This window comes from Lepus europaeus, chromosome 2 (assembly GCF_033115175.1).
Source record: "Lepus europaeus isolate LE1 chromosome 2, mLepTim1.pri, whole genome shotgun sequence".
Lineage (NCBI taxonomy): Eukaryota > Metazoa > Chordata > Mammalia > Lagomorpha > Leporidae > Lepus > Lepus europaeus.
Window position 1 is genome coordinate 139,746,972 of NC_084828.1, and position 20,475 is coordinate 139,767,446.

General features: G+C 41.7%; 1 protein-coding gene across 2 annotated transcripts in view; it reads left to right on the forward strand.

Moving 5' to 3' along the window:
• GK5 (glycerol kinase 5) overlaps positions 1-15,557 on the forward strand; it is a 95,557-nt gene extending 80,000 nt beyond the window's left edge. For both annotated transcript variants that reach the window (XM_062213806.1, XM_062213814.1), the window contains 4 exons: positions 376-479; positions 1,312-1,371; positions 2,640-2,773; positions 8,629-15,557. In XM_062213806.1, coding sequence (XP_062069790.1) covers positions 376-479; positions 1,312-1,371; positions 2,640-2,773; positions 8,629-8,777 — 447 coding nt within the window. In that variant the 3' untranslated portion in view covers positions 8,778-15,557. The remainder of the gene's footprint in view (positions 1-375; positions 480-1,311; positions 1,372-2,639; positions 2,774-8,628) is intronic.
• Positions 15,558-20,475: the final 4,918 nt, after the last annotated feature.

The following is a 20,475-nucleotide window of genomic DNA, read 5'->3' on the forward strand; positions in this document are numbered from 1 at the left end:
TCATGTCCTCCGTGCCTCTCTGCCTCTGCTTCTGCCTCTCTGTAATTCTGACTTTCAAGTAAATAAATAAATCTTTAAAAAAAAAAAAAAAGACAGTCTTCCCAATATTCAGCATAATTATGGAGCTACCATTTATTTTTAAATTATTTGACTCTAGGCATTCTTTTCTTCCTACCATGGCTGTATATGTTTTAATGGTATATGTTTCCTCAAGTCAATAGGTGTAACTTTTTTTAAAAATTGATTTGTTATACAAGTTTCACATATTTCATATATACAGATTTAAGAACATAGTGACATTTCCCCTCCTACGCTGCCTCCCACCCAACAGGCGGATTTTAGAACACTATGATGTTCCTGTACTCTCTTCCGTAGGCGCCATTAAACGACCCCTGTGCTTGTGCCTCTTTCATGGGTTTGAAGCCTTCCACCAGTAAATACCACCTCGTTCGAGCAATATTGGAGTCAATAGCTTTCAGGTATCAAAACCTGCCCCAAACTGCCCCTCCTGGCTGTATTGCTCTTTCCTTTATTGATTTGTTACTAAAATTTAAAAAAGTGATAATATTAAAATTTTTAAATTTATACTTTTGGTTTCCTACATACTGTAAATTATATAATCTATTATTGTTGTTAATGTCCTTGTTATCTTATTTTTTCATATGTAGTACAAGAACCATTTAAGTTTGTTTTATGAAAATGGAATCATTAAATCCAATTTCTTAAGCCTAAAAATTCAAACTTTGGGCTTTCAAGGGTTTCATGACTTTATTCATAAAGGAGAATTCAAACCAATAATTCTTCTGTTATACCAAAGATTGATTCTTCAGGATTGTTCTTTATAAATATTTCTCTGTGTTTTTTTTAAATTATGGGACAAGTATAGTTTATTAAAATTAAGAATTCAATTTTCATGAATATGGAATGTTTGTAATGTTTACAATTTTCTGACTATAAAATAATTTTTATATTTGGTATATTCTTAGGTGTTCATTGTATATAATCTTAATAGCTATCTACTAAGTAGGTGCTTTCTTTAAATTTTTCTTTTTTAAAATAGTAATAGAGTAAATTCAATTGTGATATAAAAGTTATGCTGGATTGTATGAAATCAAAATCACAATGAATTGAGCTTCTTGCATAGTTGAGCAATTGCTAGGTATTTTCTCGATGGTATAATATATTTCTTTAATGTTTTCTTTTGCATGTTTTATAAATATCAAGTAAATAAAGCATAGTTTTATATTTTGAGGTTAGAATAGATTATTGTGCTATGAATTTCTTCTAAATACTATCTTGTTCCTTAATTAGAAACAAACAATTATATGAGACGATGCAGAAAGAGATTCGTATTCCTGTAACAAAAATCCGGTACGTAAACTTTGTTTCTACCAGACTTAACTAGAAATTAGAAGTAAATGGTAGCTGCTATTAATATTTTCCTCATTATAATTACTCAGAATTTCAAAAAGAACTTATACCCAGCTCCTTTGCAATGTAATTCTTGCATATAAGGAATTTGAAGAGAAAGGAAATTTAATTTCAGATTTATGGAGAATAAAACACAATATGAAATTTGGAAAGCTCTCAGTGCCCATATTAGCATTATAAAAATCTTTTGAGTGCGTAGGTATCCTTTTAACATGGAAACATTAAATTTCTTGGCTTTCTTTTCTGTAATGTCCAAATGTATTTTTATGTTAGATTAGTTTATTACACTTAGCCTATTTTGAGTTAGTACCGAGACAAACAGGACAGGTGGGAAAATAATGGGAGGAATAAGGAAAACAGATTCTAGATGACCTAGATGGGTCCTCTGTTGTTAGGTCAATGATAGGGGATATAATTTGCAATTAAAAAGTTAAACATAGGGGCCTGTGCTGTAGTGTAGTAGGTTAAGCATCTGCTTGTGATGTTGGCATCCTACATGGGTGCCAGTTCAATTCCTGGCTGCTCCACACCAATCTAGCTCCCTGCTGATGGCCTGAGAAAGCAACAGAATATGGCCCAAGTGCTTGGGCCCTGACAGCCACGTGGGAGACGTGGAAGAATGTCCTGGCTCCTAGCTTCAGATCGGCGGAACTCCAGCCATTGTGGTCATTTAGGGAGTGAACCAGCAGATGGAAGACCATTCTCTCTGTCTCTCCATCTCTCTGTAACTCTGCCTCTCAAGTAAATAAATAAATCTTAAAAAAAAAAGTTAGGCCGGCGCCGTGGCTCAACAGGCTAATCCTCCGCCTTGCGGCTCCGGCACACCGGGTTCTAGTCCCGGTCGGGGCACCGATCCTGTCCCGGTTGCCCCTCTTCCAGGCCAGCTCTCTGCTGTGGCCAGGGAGTGCAGTGGAGGATGGCCCAAGTGTTTGGGCTCTGCACCCCATGGGAGACCAGGATAAGCGCCTGGCTCCTGCCATCGGAGCAGCGCGGTGCGCCGGCCGCAGCGCGCTACCGCGGTGGCCATTGGAGGGTGAACCAACGGCAAAAGGAAGACCTTTCTCCCTGTCTCTCTCTCACTGTCCACTCTGCCTGTCAAAAAAAAAAAAAAGTTAAACATAAAGCCAAATCAAATATTTAAGAAAATTATATGACCCAATTAAGAAGAATTCATGACGCTTTTGTCTCACATGTCTTGTTCCCTGCAGGGCAGACGGAGGAGTCTGTAAGAACGATTTTGTCATGCAGATGACTTCAGACTTGATTAATGAGAACATAGAGAGACCTGACCACTTTGACATGTCCTGCCTAGGTGCGGCGTCTCTAGCAGGCCTTGCTGTTGGTATGTCTGGATTTTATAAAAACAAGGACTTTCCTGCAAACTCTTTCATATATATATATATATATACATACATATATATGTGTATATATATGTATATGTGTATATATATATATATATATATATATATATAAATCCCTAAGTGGTGGAGAGGATCTTGCAAGTGTTCACCGGGCTCCAATACCTATGCACATTGCTCACAAAATATCCTGTGGCTTGCTCTGCTACTGGGTCCAGTTGTTCCTTGTCCAGCCTTACTTCACTCCTTCAGTCAGAAGTATGAGGCAAGAACAGTTTGCAGCTGCTTTGGGGTCTAGGGAGGGAGGGTCTTTGGGGAGTCCTAAAGCAAAAAAAAGTATTCAGTGGCACTTGTTAAAGAATGGTAAGATGAGCTTTGTCCAAGGGGACTATCAAGACAAGTAGAGGGGCTGCTGCAGTGGGATGTAGTGGGGAGGGAGGCTTAACTTTGAGTGCAACAAGGAAAGGTGGGAACTTACATCCAACGAGGAGGTTGGTAGGTGGTGTAGGAGTGAGAGAAATTTCCCTTTCCCCTTTGGAGGTTCGATATTAGAGTCTGAAAAAAATTCTATCAGCAGACAGATTAACAGGAAGACAGGCATACAAATTCATTATGTGCGTGGATGCATCACAGGATAGTGAGTTGCCAATAATCCAGTGAGCTTATATACCCTCTTCATAGTGGAGATGAAGTAGGGGAGGTAGGCAGTCTAAAGGGGGAGTAAATGATACTTAGGGACAACAAATGGGCCTGAAGAACAGTTAATAACCCAGGGCAAAGTTCTTCTTGGCTCTGGGTATGGTGTTCACTCTAGTCTTCCTTCTTAGAATCAGCATCCATCTTCCCTGGCTGACGAAATATCTGGGGCAGAGGTTCGTAGTAATTGAATATCTTCTGGAGAATCTGGCCTTCAAGGTTGACAGAGAAACTTCCAGAGAAAGCCCTTCTCTGCAACTGTTGCTCCGCAGGTGCTCTCAGATTGAAGTCCAAAGCAGCCTCTTTTGAAGCATTATTTTCTGAGCCCCAACAATGGGGTGAAGGGGAAATTCTGGCTAAGCCAACCCAAGAGGATTCTTTCTGAATGCAGGCTGGGGTGATCAGACATTAGCTGGCGATGGTAGAAAATGAACTGTCAAGGATGATAGGAGATGGGGAATTCTGGCTAAACTGACTGAGCAGGATTCTTGATGAAACTAGATAATGAAGAGAAAAATGTGGAGATCCAAACTTGACTCCTACTTGGAAAAGAGTTCAGAGGAGCCTAAGCAGTGTTTGGTCAAGGAGAGAATCTTTGTCAGTTGGATTGTCTTTGAGATTAGAAACCACTTCATTCTTTTCTTTATCGATCCGTATTTATGGAGCACCTGCTACCTCTTTATTCACTGCTGAGAAAAGAGGGATTAAAATCTATGGTCTCTGATCTCTTATGGGAGCAGACAGGTAAGTCAAGGGACTAGCAAATCTGTGTGATAAGCCCAGTGAGCAGCAGTAGTATTAAGCAGGTAGTGTAGGCCCCTAAGAGGAATTTGGATTTGATCCTGAAGGCTCTGAAGAATTTTAAACAGGGGAGGGACATGGTAGATCTGCACTTGAACAGATGACTTTGATCATTAGTGAACAGGTTAGTGAGGTAGGAGGCAGGTATTTAGCCTAGCAGTTGAGACATCAGGGTCCCACATGGGGTGCCTGGCTTTGATCCCTAGCCTGGCCCCTGACTCCAGCTTCCTGTTACTGTAGACCCTAGGAGGCAGCAGTGATGGCTCAAATAATTGGGTTCCTGCCAACCACGTGGGAGACCTGGATTCTACCCCCTCAGCCCTTGGATGCATTTAGGGCATGAATCAGTGAACTGGAGTGGTCTTTCTGCCTCTCAATTTTTTTTAAAGATTTTATGGGACTGGTGCTGTGGCACAGCAGGTGAACGCCCTGGCCTGGAGTGCTGGCATCCCATATGGGTGCCAGTTCGAGATCCTGCTGCTCCACTTCCAATCCAGCTCTCTGCTATGGCCTGGGAAAGCAGTGGAAGATGGCCCAAGTCCTTGGGCCCTTGCACCTGCATGGAAGACCAGGAGGAAGCTACTGGCTCCTGGCTTCAGATCGGCACAGCTCCGGCCGTTGCGGCCAATTAGAGAGTGTACCATCGGATGGAAGGCCTCTCTCTCTCTGCCTCTCATCTCTCTGTGTAACTCTGACTTTCAAATAAATAAATAATTTTTTTTTTGACAGGCAGAGTGGATAGTGAGAGAGAGAGAGAGACAAAGAGGAAGGTCTTCCTTTTTGCCGTTGGTTCACCCTCCAATGGCTGCTGCGGCCGGCACATCTCACTGATCCGAAGACAGGAGCCAGGTGCTTCTCCTGGTCTCCCATGCGGGTGCAGGGCCCAAGGACTTGGGCCATCCTCCACTGCCTTCCCAGGCCATAGCAGAGAGCTGGCCTGGAAGAGGGGCAACCGGGATAGAATCCGGTGCCCCAACCAGGACTAGAACCCTGTGTGCTGGCGCCGCAAGGCGGAGGATTAGCCTGTTAAGCCACGGCGCTGGCCATAAATAAATATTTTTTAAAAAGAGATTTTACTTATTTATTTGAGAGATAGAGTTACAGACAGAGGGAGAAACAGAGAAAGATCTTCCGTCCACTGGTTCACTCCCCAAATGGCTGAAACAGCTAGAGCTGGGCCTATCTGAAGCTAGGAGCCAGGAGCTTCTCCCAGGACACAAATCATTGCCCATACGGGAAGCTGGCACCACAGGCAGAGGGTTAACCTACTAAGCCACAGCACCAGCCCCTCAAATAATTTTTTTTAATACTTAGGGGCTGGCATTGTGGCATAGCAGATTAAGCTGCTGCCTGCAATACCAGCATCCCATATGGGCAATGGTTCGAATCCTGACTGCTCCACTGCCAATCCAGCTCCCTGCTAATGTGCCTGGAAAGCAGCAGAGGATGACTTATATTCTTGGGCCCCTGCCACTCTTATGGGAGACCTGGATGAAGTTCCTGGCTCTGGCTCAGGTCTGGCCCAGTCCTGACCATTGCAACTATTTGGGGAGTGAACCAGCAAATGATCTCTATCTCTCCCTCTCTCTAACTGTGTCTTTCAAATAAATAAATCTTTTTAAAAAAAAAAATTTAAAGTTACAGGTCCAAAAAATATGAAATCTTTGGAAAATTCAGCTTAAACTTTGTTCTGCTAAAATTTTAATAATTCTAAATAAAATTAAAACAATCACCTTTATTTGTTCACTCATGATGTTTGATTAAGTCAAGTAGAATAAAATAACTTTTCCTTAAATAATCAGTCTAATTGCAAATTTAGATTGCTTTATACATTCTAACTCCCATAAATCTAATTTAGCTGATTTTCTTCTTAATTTCAAATGGCCAAATGAACAAACTCAGAACTGTAGCAAAGAAGATCTTCTCAGATACTTAACAATTCTTGCAAATGGAATGAATTAAGCATATCATTATGATGGATTCAATTCACATAAACACTCTAATATCATTATAAAGTTAATTAAATTCTTCTGAACCGTTCACCTTATATAAGACTAAATGTGTCAGATTTTCCTGACCATTTTAAATGCTTTAGATAACAGACACATGCAGATCCTTGCACATACTACAGTGGCATGAGTTTTGGCTGCTTCTGTATACCTAACGTCTCAATTCAGATCTTGGTTTTTCTCTCAGAAATGTGAGACCTGAAGACAGTGTACATCATCTGTATTTCCTAAATTTACCCAGACACTGAGTCTGTCCTATGTACATTTTTTTTATTTATTTGACAGAGTTAGACAGTGAGAGAGAGAGAGAGAAAGGTCTTCCTTTTTGCCGTTGGTTCACCCTCCAATGGCCACTGCGGCTGGCGCATCATGCTGATCCGAAGCCAGGAGCCAGGTGCTTCTCCTGGTCTCCCATGCGGGTGCAGGGCCCAAGCACTTGAACCATCCTCCGCTGCCTTCCCGGGCCATAGCAGAGAGCTGGCCTGGAAGAGGGGCAACCGGGACAGAATCCGGCACCCCAACCGGGACTAGAACCCAGGGTGCTGGCCCCGCAGGCAGAGAGAGGATTAGCCAAGTGAGCTTCAGCGCCGGCCAGTGTCCTAGGCACATTCAATAAAATGACTTTTGAAGATACAGATGCCCGAAAATGTAATTAAGAAATTATGAAAAGAAAGATTTTAAGAAACATTTATTTTATCATTAGATTTATCTAACTGTAGTGCCAGTGAAAACTGTTTTTAATCTTTCTAAAACTTCTATAAATTAATGTCTTTAAGTATAGATCATCTAAAATGTTGACTTTGTAAATATAAAGAATGTGACCTGATAAGAAATTTCAGGAAAAGAGTTGTGTGTGTCAGCTGCATTGGTAAGAGAAATCACCCTCTGAGGGGACCTGTAGGCTGTGGGTGCCTCTGAGTAGGTGAGCTGGGCTCCGCGAGGTGACGTGGTTCAGGCTGCCTCCTTTCAAACTGCGTGTGATCCTAATTATAAATGTGTTGTCCTGCTGTTGTTACAAGTCACAAGTCACATGCAAAGAACAGCATGTGCTAGAACTACAATATTATCTTGAACTGGAATTTAAGTAGCTTATATTAAAGGCAGTTGTTAATTTAAGTAGCTTATATTAAAGACAATTGTTAATTTAAATAGCTTATATTATGGCCGGCACCATGGCTTAACAGGCTAATCCTCCGCCTTGCGGCGCCGGCACACCAGGTTCTAGTCCCAGTCGGGGCACTGGATTCTATCCCGGTTGCCCCTCTTCCAGGCCAGCTCTCTGCTATGACCCGGGAAGGCAGTGGAGGATGGCCCAAGTCCTTGGGCCCTGCACCCGCATGGGAGACCAGGAGAAGCACCTGGCTCCTGGCTTCGGATCAGCGAGATGCGCCGGCCACAGTGGCCATTGGAGGGTGAACCAACGGCAAAAAGGAAGACCTTTCTCTCTGTCTCTCTCTCTCTCGCTATCCACTCTGCCTGTCTAAATAAATAAATAAAATTATAAAAAAAAAAGTCAAACTTTAAAAAAAAATAGCTTATATTAAAGGCAAATTAACTATGTTAATTCCCAGACTGTGAATTTTATGCATATTCCAGGGAGTTGCCTCCAGATATGTGACAGAAGTCTTAATTTATCTTCAATATTAAAATTGTATAAAAAGAAAATATACTAATACTAGAGGTTTTTGAAAAAATAGCAAATCACAAAATTAAGTAATGACAGGATGTGGCAGCTCTGAAAGGGACTTGATACCCAACGACTCAGAAATAAAGTTGAAAGTTAGAAACCAAGGCCGGCATCGCTGCTCACTAGGCTAATCCTCCGCCTGCGGCACCGGCACACTGGGTTCTAGTCCCGGTTGGGGCGCCGGATTCTATCCCGGTTGCCCCTCTTCCAGGCCAGCTCTCTGCTGTGGCCCAGGAAGGCAGTGGAGAATGGCCCAAGTCCTTGGGCCCTGTACCCGCATGGGAGACCAGGAGAAGCACCTGGCTCCTGGCTTCGGATCAGCGCAGCGCACCAGCCATAGTGGTCATTTGGGGGGTGAACCAATGGATGGAAGACCTTTCTCTCTCTCTCTCTCTCTCACTGTCTAACTCTGCTTGCCAAATAAAAAAAAAAAAGAAAATTAGAAACCAAGAGATTTTAAAATCTTATTGTATTTATTTATTCCTGGGAATGATCCATCTAAAATTCAAAAACAACAAAATATTTTGGACTGTATTTTAAAACAAAAATTGTTAACTTTCACCCACTCACACAGATCTCTGGGTAAACTTTATAGACTTCGTTATTTGCCTTAAAATTTGAGAATGCTTTTTTTTTTAATCTAAAGGGTTTTGGACCGACAAGGAGGAGCTAAAGAAACTGAGGCAAAGTGAAATGGTTTTCAAGCCACAGAAGAAATGGCAAGACTATGAAATGAATATGGAAAACTGGCTCAAAGCCGTGAAACGCTCCATGAATTGGTACAACAAGATGTAATCAACTGATGCTATGGAAACCGTAGCTGGCTGATATCCATGATGTGCACACGAGGCAAAGCTCAGGGATAACCAGAAATTAACAGTGACCTGGAAAAGATGCCAAGCAAGCTTCACAGCCTCAGAGGAAAAAGAATTGCTTTTCAAAACAAAACAAACTTTTGTTTTTATCCAAAGATTGATAAAATTATAAGGCAACAATACCTCAAAACTTCGGATTTTTTTTTTCTCAAATTCCAAAGGACATTAGCCATTTCCAGCCATATTTTGATAGTTATGGTTCCTCCTCCTTGTTTGCCTTGCCTGTGCGGGATATGTTCCAAAACCCCAGTGGATGCTAAAACCATGGATAGTACCAAAACCTATATTTGCTATGGTTTTTCCTCTACACATGTGATAAAATTCAGCTAATAAATTAAGTGTGATAAGGGATTAACACTGGTAATAAAATAGAACAATATAACAATATACTGTCATAAAATTACGTAAGGGAGGTCTCTCTTCTAAAATATCTCATTGTGCACTACTGACCTCCCTTTTGGTGTTGATGTGAGATGGTACAGTGGGTGAGCAATGAGGTGAAGTGAGCTGAATAAGTACACACTTGTCATGCTTCCTGGCTCTGACCTTTACAGCCTGAAGTGCAATAGCAAAAGTAGCACAAATTTCTTTTTCCTTCACAATTTCCCGGATAGAAGATTTGTTCTCACCATTGATCTTAGCAATCTCAGCATGTGGTTTTTTCCTTTCCTTATTTTTTTTCTTTCCTAAGCAAAAGACTTTCACCTTTTTTTTTAACTTTAAAGGAGCATTTTACAGCTTTTCTTTGGTATATCTGAATGGCCAGCATCACTGCTCTTGCGTGTTGGGACTGTTACTGAGTAAAATACTTGAACACAAGATCTGCAGTAAAGTGACAGTGATGTGATAACCAAGACAGCTAATAAGTGACTAACAAGCGGGTAGCATATACCGTGTGGATACACAGGACAACGGGATGATTGGCACAACAGTGTGGGATTTCATCATGCTACTCAGAATGGCACGCAATTTAAAACTTAAGAATTGTTTATTTCTGGAATTTTCCACATTATATTTTTGGACTATGGTTGACTGCAAGTAACTGAAACCACGAAAAGTGAAACTTTGGAAAAGGGGGCCACTGTACATAGAAACATAATTGTTTACCCTCTGAACAGTGGATCAAGCACCATTCACACTTTGTTCCAAAATTAATGTGAAAAGTATTTCTTCAATTCTTTAAAATTAAGTGGGCTATTTGAAGTCCATATAGGTAAAAAAAGGAAGAACTGAGAAAATGTAGAATTTTGGAATATTAATATTTTATGTTTAAAGCCATAATTTTTTTAATGTCATATCCAAATATGAGCCCAGCATGTCCCTCAGGTAAATGTGTTAGTCAGTGCTTTCCTTTCCTGCACTTGAAGTCACTGCCTTAATTTCTCCTTGTTCAGCCAAAATCTTTGCATTCTTTATATGTTAAAAACTAATTTTAGTTATTAATTCTTAAGGAATAGAAAAATATGCTTATTTTCCTTCTGAAATATTAATTCTTTCAAAAACTGTGTGAGGTACAACATTCTGGTTTTTTTTTTTTAACAGAATGTAAGTAGTTAACACAAATTTAGTCTTGTCTTTTTTCTTTCTTAGTTGTTAGTCGTTAGCTGTTATGCTGGCATAAATGTCTTTTTTATTAAGTGCCTGATCGACAGAGCTTACTTTGAAGAAAGTGCCCTAATTTATTAGTGACTTAAGAATTGCCTTCATTGGAGAATTTGACTTGTCTGAGTATCTTCTGTTGTTCGTTCAGTCTGCTCATCTCTGAGATGTGTGTAGAGGATAGCAGATGTGCGGTAAGGGGATGTGTCCATGTTAATGACTGCCCTCTGGCCGCCCACCCAGAGATCCACAGTGGGGAGCTAGCTGTTGGACAGTTGGACTGTTGGACAGTCCAACATCCTCAAGCTCTCTTGCTAGAAATAACATAGAGAAGCGAGCGTTGTGAGTAGCTCCAGGCTGGGGGTGAAGTTGTCACAAGGCAGGGTGACACCTTCCAATGTGTTCTGCTGCCCTCTTCCCTTCCCTACATCTGCCATGGGTTCTATTTGGATTTGCAGTCAAGATTTGGTCATAAACATAAAGTTCTAGTTATGAAACTAGCTGTTACCTAATTTGTAACTAAGGGAGGGATTCTTGCAGAGAATGTTGTTGTTGTCATATATGACAATGTCAAACAAGTATGACAGAACTAATGGTAAAATGGAGTTTCTGCAAATCCCACTTCAGAGAACCTCAGTTCTCAAATTACTGAATTTTTCTGATGGAGGCATTTTAGCAAATGTATGGTATTAGAAACTCCCATGAATTAAGATTTGGAATTATTTTATTAAATCGGAGTATTTGATAAGTCAGATAATATTCTTTTCATTCTTTCTGTTTTTTACATCTTTGCCAAAGACTAATGACTAATTAAAGGCTTTCTTTTCAAAATTGTATGAAGGCTGCTCTTTTGCTTTGCTCTTTCTTACAGATTCTGCTTCTCATTGAGTGTGATTTCATAGGAAATAATTCTTTTTGTTAGAATGTATCAATTTATAACATTGATAGTGCCTAAAAGTGTGCTCATTTATTTCTTTTCCATATTCTTCTTTCTCAACATATAACCACAACATAAAGGATAAACACTTTATTTTTAAAAGATTTATTTATTTATATATTTATTTGAGAGCATAGTTACAGACAGGGAGAGAGAGAGAGAGAGAGCGAGCTCCTCCATCTGCTGATTCACTCCCCAGGTGGCTGTAATGGCTGGAGCTGGGCTGATCCAAAGCCAGGAGCCAGGAGCTTCCTCCGGGTCTCCCACGTGGGTGCAGGGGCCCAAGCACTTGGGCCTTCTTCCACTGCTTTCCCAGGCCATCATCAGGGAGCTGGATCAGAAGTGGAGCAGCCAGTACTTGAAGTGGTACCCATATGGGATGTTGGCGCTGCAGGCAGAGGCTTAACCTACTATACCACAGCGCTAGCCCTGATAAATACTTTTCAGACAGTGTGAGAAAATAACTTTGAGTGTCTCTCACTGGACTTAAGCAGCCCCTCAAAAATCCGTGGCTAATTTCTTATCTTCTATGAACCTATAAACTAATCTTTTATCTTTAATATTTCTAGCCAATATTAGTGACAGTTCAGTAAATCCTTTTTTCAGATTTAACCATGATCAAAAACATCATCACGTTTGCTTTTATGGTTCCAGAAAACATTGTAATCAAAATCAGCTAAGGAGAAAAATTATCCTTATCATCTATTATCCTTATCATTTATTTTTCATTTGTGCACTACTATTGGAAGTTTCAAACAATGTATGCTAATATTTCTTAGCATGTTTTATTTTCCCTTTATGAAGATATCAGATAGTTTTAGGAAGTCTCCAGATATCTCACCCTGGAGGAGAATGTTCCTGTATAATCCATCTTTTTTTTTTTTGACAGGCAGAGTGGATAGTGAGAGAGAGAGACAGAGAGAAAAGTCTTCCTTTTTGCCGTTGGTTCACCCTCCAATGGCCGCTGCGGCCAGCGCATCATGCTGATCCGAAGCTAGGAGCCAGGCACTTCTCCTGGTCTCCCATGCGGGTGCAGGACCCAAGCACTTGGGCCATCCTCCACTGCCTTCCCGGGCCATAGCAGAGAGCTGGCCTGGAAGAGGGGCAACCGGGATAGAATCCAGCACCCCGACCGGGACTAGAACCCGGTCTGCCGGCGCCGCAAGGTGGAGGATTAGCCTGTTAAGCCACGGCGCCGGCCCCCTGTATAATCCATCTTAAAATGGACTAAAATTTTGTTTGCACCATAGATTTAACTGATTTTTAAATCTTTTCTATCTGACCAACATAAGATTTTCCAATTTCAGCACTGACATTCAGCTGAATAATTCTTTGTTCTGGAGGGCATCATAGGATGTTTAGCAGTGTCCATGACCTCTGCCCTCCAGCTCCCAATGGTATCCCCCCTAGTTATAACCAAAAAGGCCTCTAAGCATTGCCACCCTGGGATACAAGATCACCCCCAGTTGAGAGCCAGTGATAGAAGAAAATGGAAGACACAGTGAATATAGAGTCACATTCTTTTTATCTGTTTTATTTTACCTTAGGAAATGGTTTAATAGCAAAAAGAGGTGGTAGTAGTACATTAAAATAAATAGGGTTTCTGCTTTGCTAGTTAATTAGGGAAAAAATCTGATGTTGCAGTTATGTCTTCTGTTTTACCTACCCACCCCCAGCCCTACCTTTGCAAACTATGATCTTACTTAGTAGGCCCATGACTTCAGTATAGTATTTAGGGCTTAGGGCTAGGGTTAGGGGTTAATGTATTCTACAGATTATCTTTGACTTGATCTGCTTTTTTACTTCATTTTTAACTGGGAATAAAGAGGGTGATCACTCTCTTTCATCTGCCTTCTGTATAAACCCTCACCAGACTGGAATCTCCTTGAAAGCAGAAATGGTGTCTGCATCCGCAGAACCAAACACTGTGCCTTCCTGTTTGTGGGATCCGTTTTTACTTTGTAAGTGCAACTTTGTTTGCATACACGTTTTGTTCCTGACTTTCCTGGTCGTTTGTTGGAAATGAACTAGTTCAGTGAATGATTGAGAAGGACTACTTTGCTATGACAGCTAGAATCCTCGTGTTGTTTATTTAAAAATTCTTCATGTGTTTATATGTCTGCAAGCGCGTTTCTCAGAGAGACACATCCACAAATCACTTAGTCACCGGTTTTATGTGTTTGACTGTGGGTAACAGAGATTGAATCTTCCGGATGCCAGACAAGCTGGTGCTATAGGAAGGGAAAGGCAGAAGGAGCCCCTTCTGCAGGGGAGGTAATCGCTGGAGACCAGGCTTTAACCCCAACTGGCAGGAATTTTATAGTCTGAGGGGAGAATACAGCCATCTCCTGGCATTCTTAGACTTGGAGTCGAGTCATCCTACAGACAGCCTACACAGTTTAAATATACCATAATGGATTCTGAATCCCTTTGGGAAACCTGGATCACGTTTCTCCATTGAAGTTAAAGACGCCAAACCCACCTTAGACCTCTGAGACCTACTTGGTCCCAGAATTATCTCAAAATAGCAAAAGCCAGGTCATCTGTTCAAACCATTCAAAATAGATGATGCCAAAACATCCGACAGGCGATCCAGAATCATGTTGTTTTTGTAAGTTTTGGGGCTTCATAGCCATAAATATTTTGGCACCAGCATCTATTGTAATTCACTGGCTATGTTGTCTCTACGTTCCCGTGAGATGCTTGTCCCTGGAGGAATGCAGGAATGGGAACAGGAGACAGGAGCCTGCAGAATCACTTATTTATGAAATTCCCTGCTACTCTGTTTCCCCTCCTTTGACACTTTCCTAAATTTAGTCTATTATAAAATGGCTGTGTCTAGACAGATATCGGTGTTGTTTAGGGGGGGAAAATGATACAGGAACTCCAATTTAAATGAGCCTTACCTTTATAAGAAACTGCCAAACTGTTTTTCCAAGTGGCTGTATCATTTTCTCCGCAGCAGTGTATGATGGTCAACTTTCTCCACTTCCTCACCAGCATTGATGTCACTGTCTTTTATTAGCCAATCTGACAGTGATATCTCATTGTGGTTTTAACTGTATTACTATAATATAATGATATTGAACATCTTTTCATATATCTTTTTGCCATGTATTTATCCTCTTCAGTGAAATTTCTGCCTGTTTGCTAACTGAATTGTTTGCTAAATGAGCCATATCTTAAAATACCCTTTTTAAAATTTTTTAAATCAGTCCAGTGACTTAAGAAATCAATAAAAGATTTTTCAAATCCTTCTAGGTAAAATATGTATAGCGTTTGAACATGATTTTTTAATCTGAGCAGAAGAATTCTTGTACTCCTTGTGTGGTACTAATGCTGTGTAAAGTTTCAAAGACACCTTTACTTGGAATGTTAAGCAGAATGTACAGATACATACATTGTACTTGGCTATCAGAATGTTTCTAGTCTTTTTTATTTAAAATAAGTGATTTAAGGGTATCAGAATGACTTTGTGAAAAATTAATTAAAATTTTTCCTATTTGTGCAACATGGGTAAATGTAGAATCCTATATGTATGCATTAATATATTCTTATTTCTCTGGTGTTCTTTAATTTCATAGTTTTATTAAGTAGTCATTGAGAACCTTATAAAGTGCAATCGTTAAGCTCTATAGATAAAAATCAAGGATGCTCAGCAATTGAAATTTTTTTTCTTATGCATGTGAATTTTTCCCTTAGCTTTTTGTGCACGTTAACTTTTAAATTTAAAAAAGAAATTTACTTGGACATTTTTATTACTATTTTCTGTTTGGGTTTCTGCACATTAAGAAAGTCATAAAAATAAGCATATGTTAACTACAATTCTACCCTGAGATAAATTTATGCTTAAGATGGTTAGAGAAGAAGAATTTTATGAAAGCTTCCTCTTAAGGCTCATTATTCTTTATATATAACATTTTTGCATAAAGGAAACTAAAGAAGAGGGTTAATTCTTTGTGGTGAGGAAACCATCAGATGCTGTGAAATATATTGTACTTTTAAATATTTAAGAAGACAAGAACTAGAGGAAATGTAATTTCATGTACTAATATAAAAGTAGTCTAGCAGCTATTAAAAATCACTTCTGAAAATTATAATTGAAAAGTATTTGGGGAACTGCAATGAAATGGTGCATGGTTGACCTATACATGTGGGTCTATTAAAGCTGTTTTTACTTCCTGTTTCTCTCTTCATTGCTGTGCAGAAACACACATGTCCAGTGACCTCCATATGCTGGAAGACACAGCAGGTAGTCTGGATCCCCTGCTCTGGCTGCAGCGGAGTCTCCTACTCTTTCTAAGTCTATGGGGTCATTTTGTAGTAGGAAATTTGAAGAATGATAAGCAGTGAATTATTTGAAGAAAGGAAGGGATTTTTTTAAAAAACCTATTTATTTGAAAGAGTGACAGAGAGAGGGGACAGACGTGGAGACAGAAGAGAGATCTTACATCTGCTGGTTCACTTGACAAATGACCACAAAGGCCAGGGCTGGGCCAGACCAAAGCCAGGAGCCAGGATCTCCCATGTGGGTGACAGGTACCCATGCACTTGAGCACTTCCCAGGCGCATTAGCAGGGAGCTGGATCAGAATCCAAGCAACAGGACCTCAAACTAGTGCACCAATATGGGTGCAGTGGCTTATCCTACTGTGCCATAACACTGGCCCTTTTTTAAAAATTATTTGCAAGACAGACACACAGAGAGGCAGCAGAACAAGGTCCCATCTGCTGCTTCACTCATAAAATGCTTGCAATAACTGTGGCTGAAATTTTGCTCTACATGAAAGCTAAGAAGTGAGTCTCCCATAGTTTCATGGGTAGTGACCAAAGTAATGAGACTCTTGGGTCAGAGACTAAGAACATTACTACTTGGGGTTCAGTGATGTGGCATAGCAGGTTAAGCCACTGCAACAATGCTAGCATCCCATATGAGCACCAGTTCGAGTCCTGGCTACTCCACTTCTGATCCAGCTCCCTGCTAATGTGCTTGGGAAAGCAGGGGCAGATGACCCTAAGTTCTTGGGCCCCTTCACCCATGTGGGAAACCTGGAAGATGATCTTGGCTCCTGGCTTCAGTCTGGCCCAGCCCTAGCTGTTGTGGCTATTTGGGGAATGAACCAGCAGATGAAAGATCTCTCTATAAAGATGTCTCTTTCTGTGTGCATCTCTGCCTTTCAAATAAACATATAAATCTTAAAAAAAAAAAAAAGAAAGAAAAGAAAACTTGGCCCAGCCAAGTATTAATTGTCTTCATACACACATTGGGTCTTCATGCCTCCCAAGTCCCAGGTGGAGCAGTCCAGGTTGATGCTGTACGTGGTATGTATTGTACAGCTCAGGAACCTGAAGCTTAGGAAACCTGACTCTTTCTGCAATGGGTTGGAAGTAAACCTGCCCAATGCTTGCTCCAGAAATAATCATTTTTCTTGTATTAATGCTTACACAAAATTGCCCTCTGCTCTGAAGGAAGACATCATCTCCATCCTTTTTTTTAAAAAAAAAATTATTTATTTATTTGAAAGAGTTACACAGAGAGAGGAAGAGAGAGAGAATCTTCCATTCACTGACTCACTTCCCAAATGGCCACAACAGCCAGGGCTGGGTCAGGCCAAAGCTAGAAGTCAGGAGCTTCTTCCAGAGCTCCTACTTTAGTGCAGGGGCACAACCAAGTACTTGGGCCATCTTCTGCTTCCCCAGGCACATTAGCAGGAAGCTGGATTGGAAGTGTGGGATGCCAGCATGCAGGCGGTGGCTTTACCCCCCTATGCCACAATGCCACCGCCCACCCCCACCATCTCTATCTTACTGCAAAGTGCCTCTGGCTTGCAAGAAAGCCAGAAATGAGAGACCAGTGTAGGATTGTCTCGCAACAGTCAATTCATTTTCCTAGGTGTGGCCATGCTTTCATGGGTGTGTATGTACATCAAAACTCACCACCGTGCTTGCTGTAAGCAGGCGCAGTTCTGTCACTTACTCAGTACAACTGGGACAGTGTCTCGCTACTCACATAGGTTATTGGAACCTGTAGTCTAGACAGTCCCTCTGTGCTTTTCAGGAAAAGAACAGCAGGCCTCATCCCAGATCTCCTGAATGAGAATCTGTATTTTGATAAGACTCCCCAATAGTTTTTTTTAACTTTTATTTTGAAACAATTATAGACTTAGAGAAAAGTTACACGAACAGTAGAGTTCCCCCTTCACCCAGCTTTCCCTGATCAATATCTTGTATAACCAAGTATTTTTATGTACAGAAGAGCTGTCTCTTATCTTCCATTGACTTGTTCTTCAATTTTTTAAAAAGATTTTATTTATTTATTTGAGAGGTAGAGTTACAGAAAGACAGAGGGACAGACAGAAAGGTTTTCCATCCATTGGTTCACTCCCAAATGGCCCCAGTGGCTGGAGCTGGACTGATATGAAGGCAGGAGCCAGGAGCTGCTTCCTGGTCTCCCACGTGAGTGTAGGGGCCCAAGCACTTGGGTCATCTTCCACTGCTTTCCCAGGCCACAGCAGAGAGCTGGAATGGAAGAGGAGCAATTGGGACACGAAAACCATGCCCATGTGAGATGCCAGCACCGCAGGTAGAGGCTTAGCCTGCTATATTACAGCACCGGTCCCTAAATAAATCCTTTTTAAAAACTCCTGGAAAATACATGCTATGAAGGATTTAATGGATTTCAAAATTTTTGCACCAAAATAAAATTAGCTCGTAATTCCGTTTTCCACAAACTTTGCAGTACTCTTGTATTGTTTGGTGATACATGCATCTTAAAACTGCAAAGAAAAATAAGGAAATTCTGGACAAAATTCCAGATGTTATCTGGGGAAGAGCAAGATGGAAGGGCACAGGGGCAGGAGCAGGTGTGGCTCCCATGGGCTTAATATTCTGTTACTTTAACTGTGCATGTGGGCTCCTCATTATAGGCTTCACACTTACTTGATTGCTTTTTAGGATGAAAAAAATATAAAACCCTTTAGGTCTGGGCCTTTAAGGAGGGGCTGCTTTCATTAGGGTGGCTGTGATGTTGTCCTACTGGCGTGAGGCAGTCATTCTGGGAAGGAGCTAGGGAGAAGTGGTTCCCCTCTCCGAGGAAATTCTAGGGCTTGGATTCAACCCTTCCCAATTCAGATGATCAAACCACACCCAAGGGGGCTGCCTCTGGAAGTCAAGACCCAGACTGCACACTTCTCTTGCAAGTGTTCTTTTTTTGTCAGTCAGTGGATGGATTCAGTGTGAAAAGAGGATGCCTTTTTTTTTTTTTTAGAAAAATAAAATCATATCTTGAACTGTTCTGACAACTACCAGTGTTTTTGTGTGATAAAAAGGTGTCACTGGGGCCAGTGTTGTGGCACAGCAGGTTAAGGCCCCAGCCTGCAGCACCAGTGTCCCATATAGGCACCTGTTCAAGTCCTGGCTACTCCACTTCTGATCCAGCTCCTTGCTAATGCACCTGGGGAAGCAGCGGAGGATAGCCCAGGTCCTTGGGCCCCTGCACCTGTGTGGGAGACCCGGAAGAAGCTCCTGGCTCCTGGCTTCAGATCGGCGCAGCTCCTGCCGTTGCAGCCTTTTGGGGAGTGAATCAGCGGATGGAAGGCTTCTCGGTCTCTACCTCTCTCTGTAACTCTTTCAAATAAACAAAATAAATCTTTAAACAAACAAAAAAGGTGTCACTACTGTTACTCGAAGTGTGGTGTGTGGCTGGTGAGGCAGCTCCCGCTGCACCTGGAAGCTTGCCAGAATGGCAGATTCTAGGCCACACCTTAGAGTCCCAACCTCGGAGGGATTCTGCAGGGGGTTACTGTGTACGGTAGTCTGCGAGGCACCGGCCATTCCAGACCCCACCTGCAGAAGGCAGCACCCAACGCCAGTTGAGGCATGGCACACAGAACTGTCTTCACAGCCCTCCCTTTGTGGGCTATTCTCTGGTCTCAATATTTACAAGTAGGGGAGACTTTTTATTTATACCTTTCTCCTTCTTCCAAATGTGCTGGACTGTGGCACTCTCACTGGTTCAATAATAACATTCAAAACATTTTGAGGAGCAGTTGGGTTGCCAGCATCCTGCATCAGAATGCTTGGGTTCGATTCTGCTCCAGCTCTTGGCTTCAGCTCCCTGCCAATGCGCAAATTGGGAGGCAGTGGTGATGGCTCAAGTGACTGGTTTCCTGCCGCTCATGTGGGGAGACCTGGATTGAGTTCCTGGCTCTTGGTTTCAGTTCCAATACAGCTCTGGTTGTTATTTATTTGAAAGGCAGAGCTACAGAAAGGCAGAGGCAGAGGGAGAGAGAGAGAGAGAGAGAGAGAGAGAGAGAGAGAGAGAGAGAGAGAGAGAGAGAAAATCTTTCATATGGCTGGTTCACTCTCCAAATGACCGCAATGGCCAAAGCTGAGTTGATCGAAGCCAGGAGCCAGAAACCTCCTCAGGGTCTCCCATGTGGGTGCAGGGGCCCAAGGATTTGGGCCATCTTCCACTGCTTTTCCAGGCCACAGCGGCGAGCTGAATCAGAAGTGGAGCAGCTGGGATCTGAACCGGCACCCATATGGGATGCCGACACCGCAGGCAGCAGCTTTACCTGCTGCGCCACAGTGCCGGCCCCTTGAACATCTCTTAAGCACTGAGGGTACAGTAGTGAATGGGAGGACACAGCTGTGCCTCTGACCGACCTTACAGTCTAATGGGATACAGATATCAAATGAGTGATTATCAGTTTAAATAAATGTCAGAAAGACAAACGGAATTTTACTAGAAAAAAGCTGGAGATGGGCAGTCAGGGGAACCTTTTTGGGGTGAAGTGTTTAAGTTTAGGTAAGAGGCAGGGGAAGCTGAATTGTGGGAGAATTGGAGGTTGTTCCAAAGACAAGGAAGGAATACTCTTTGGATATTTGTGTTTGGATTTCCAATGCTTTATACAGTTTTGGGCATACAATAAGCGCTTAATAAGTGTATGCTGCATCGATAAGCATTTCGTCACATTTCAGCCATCTACTCTCTGGCACTGGAAATGGTGGACGCTGTGTGTTCCTTTCCAAGAGAATTAAAATCCTTAATGGGGAAGTGAGAGGAGAGACAGAGAGCTGAC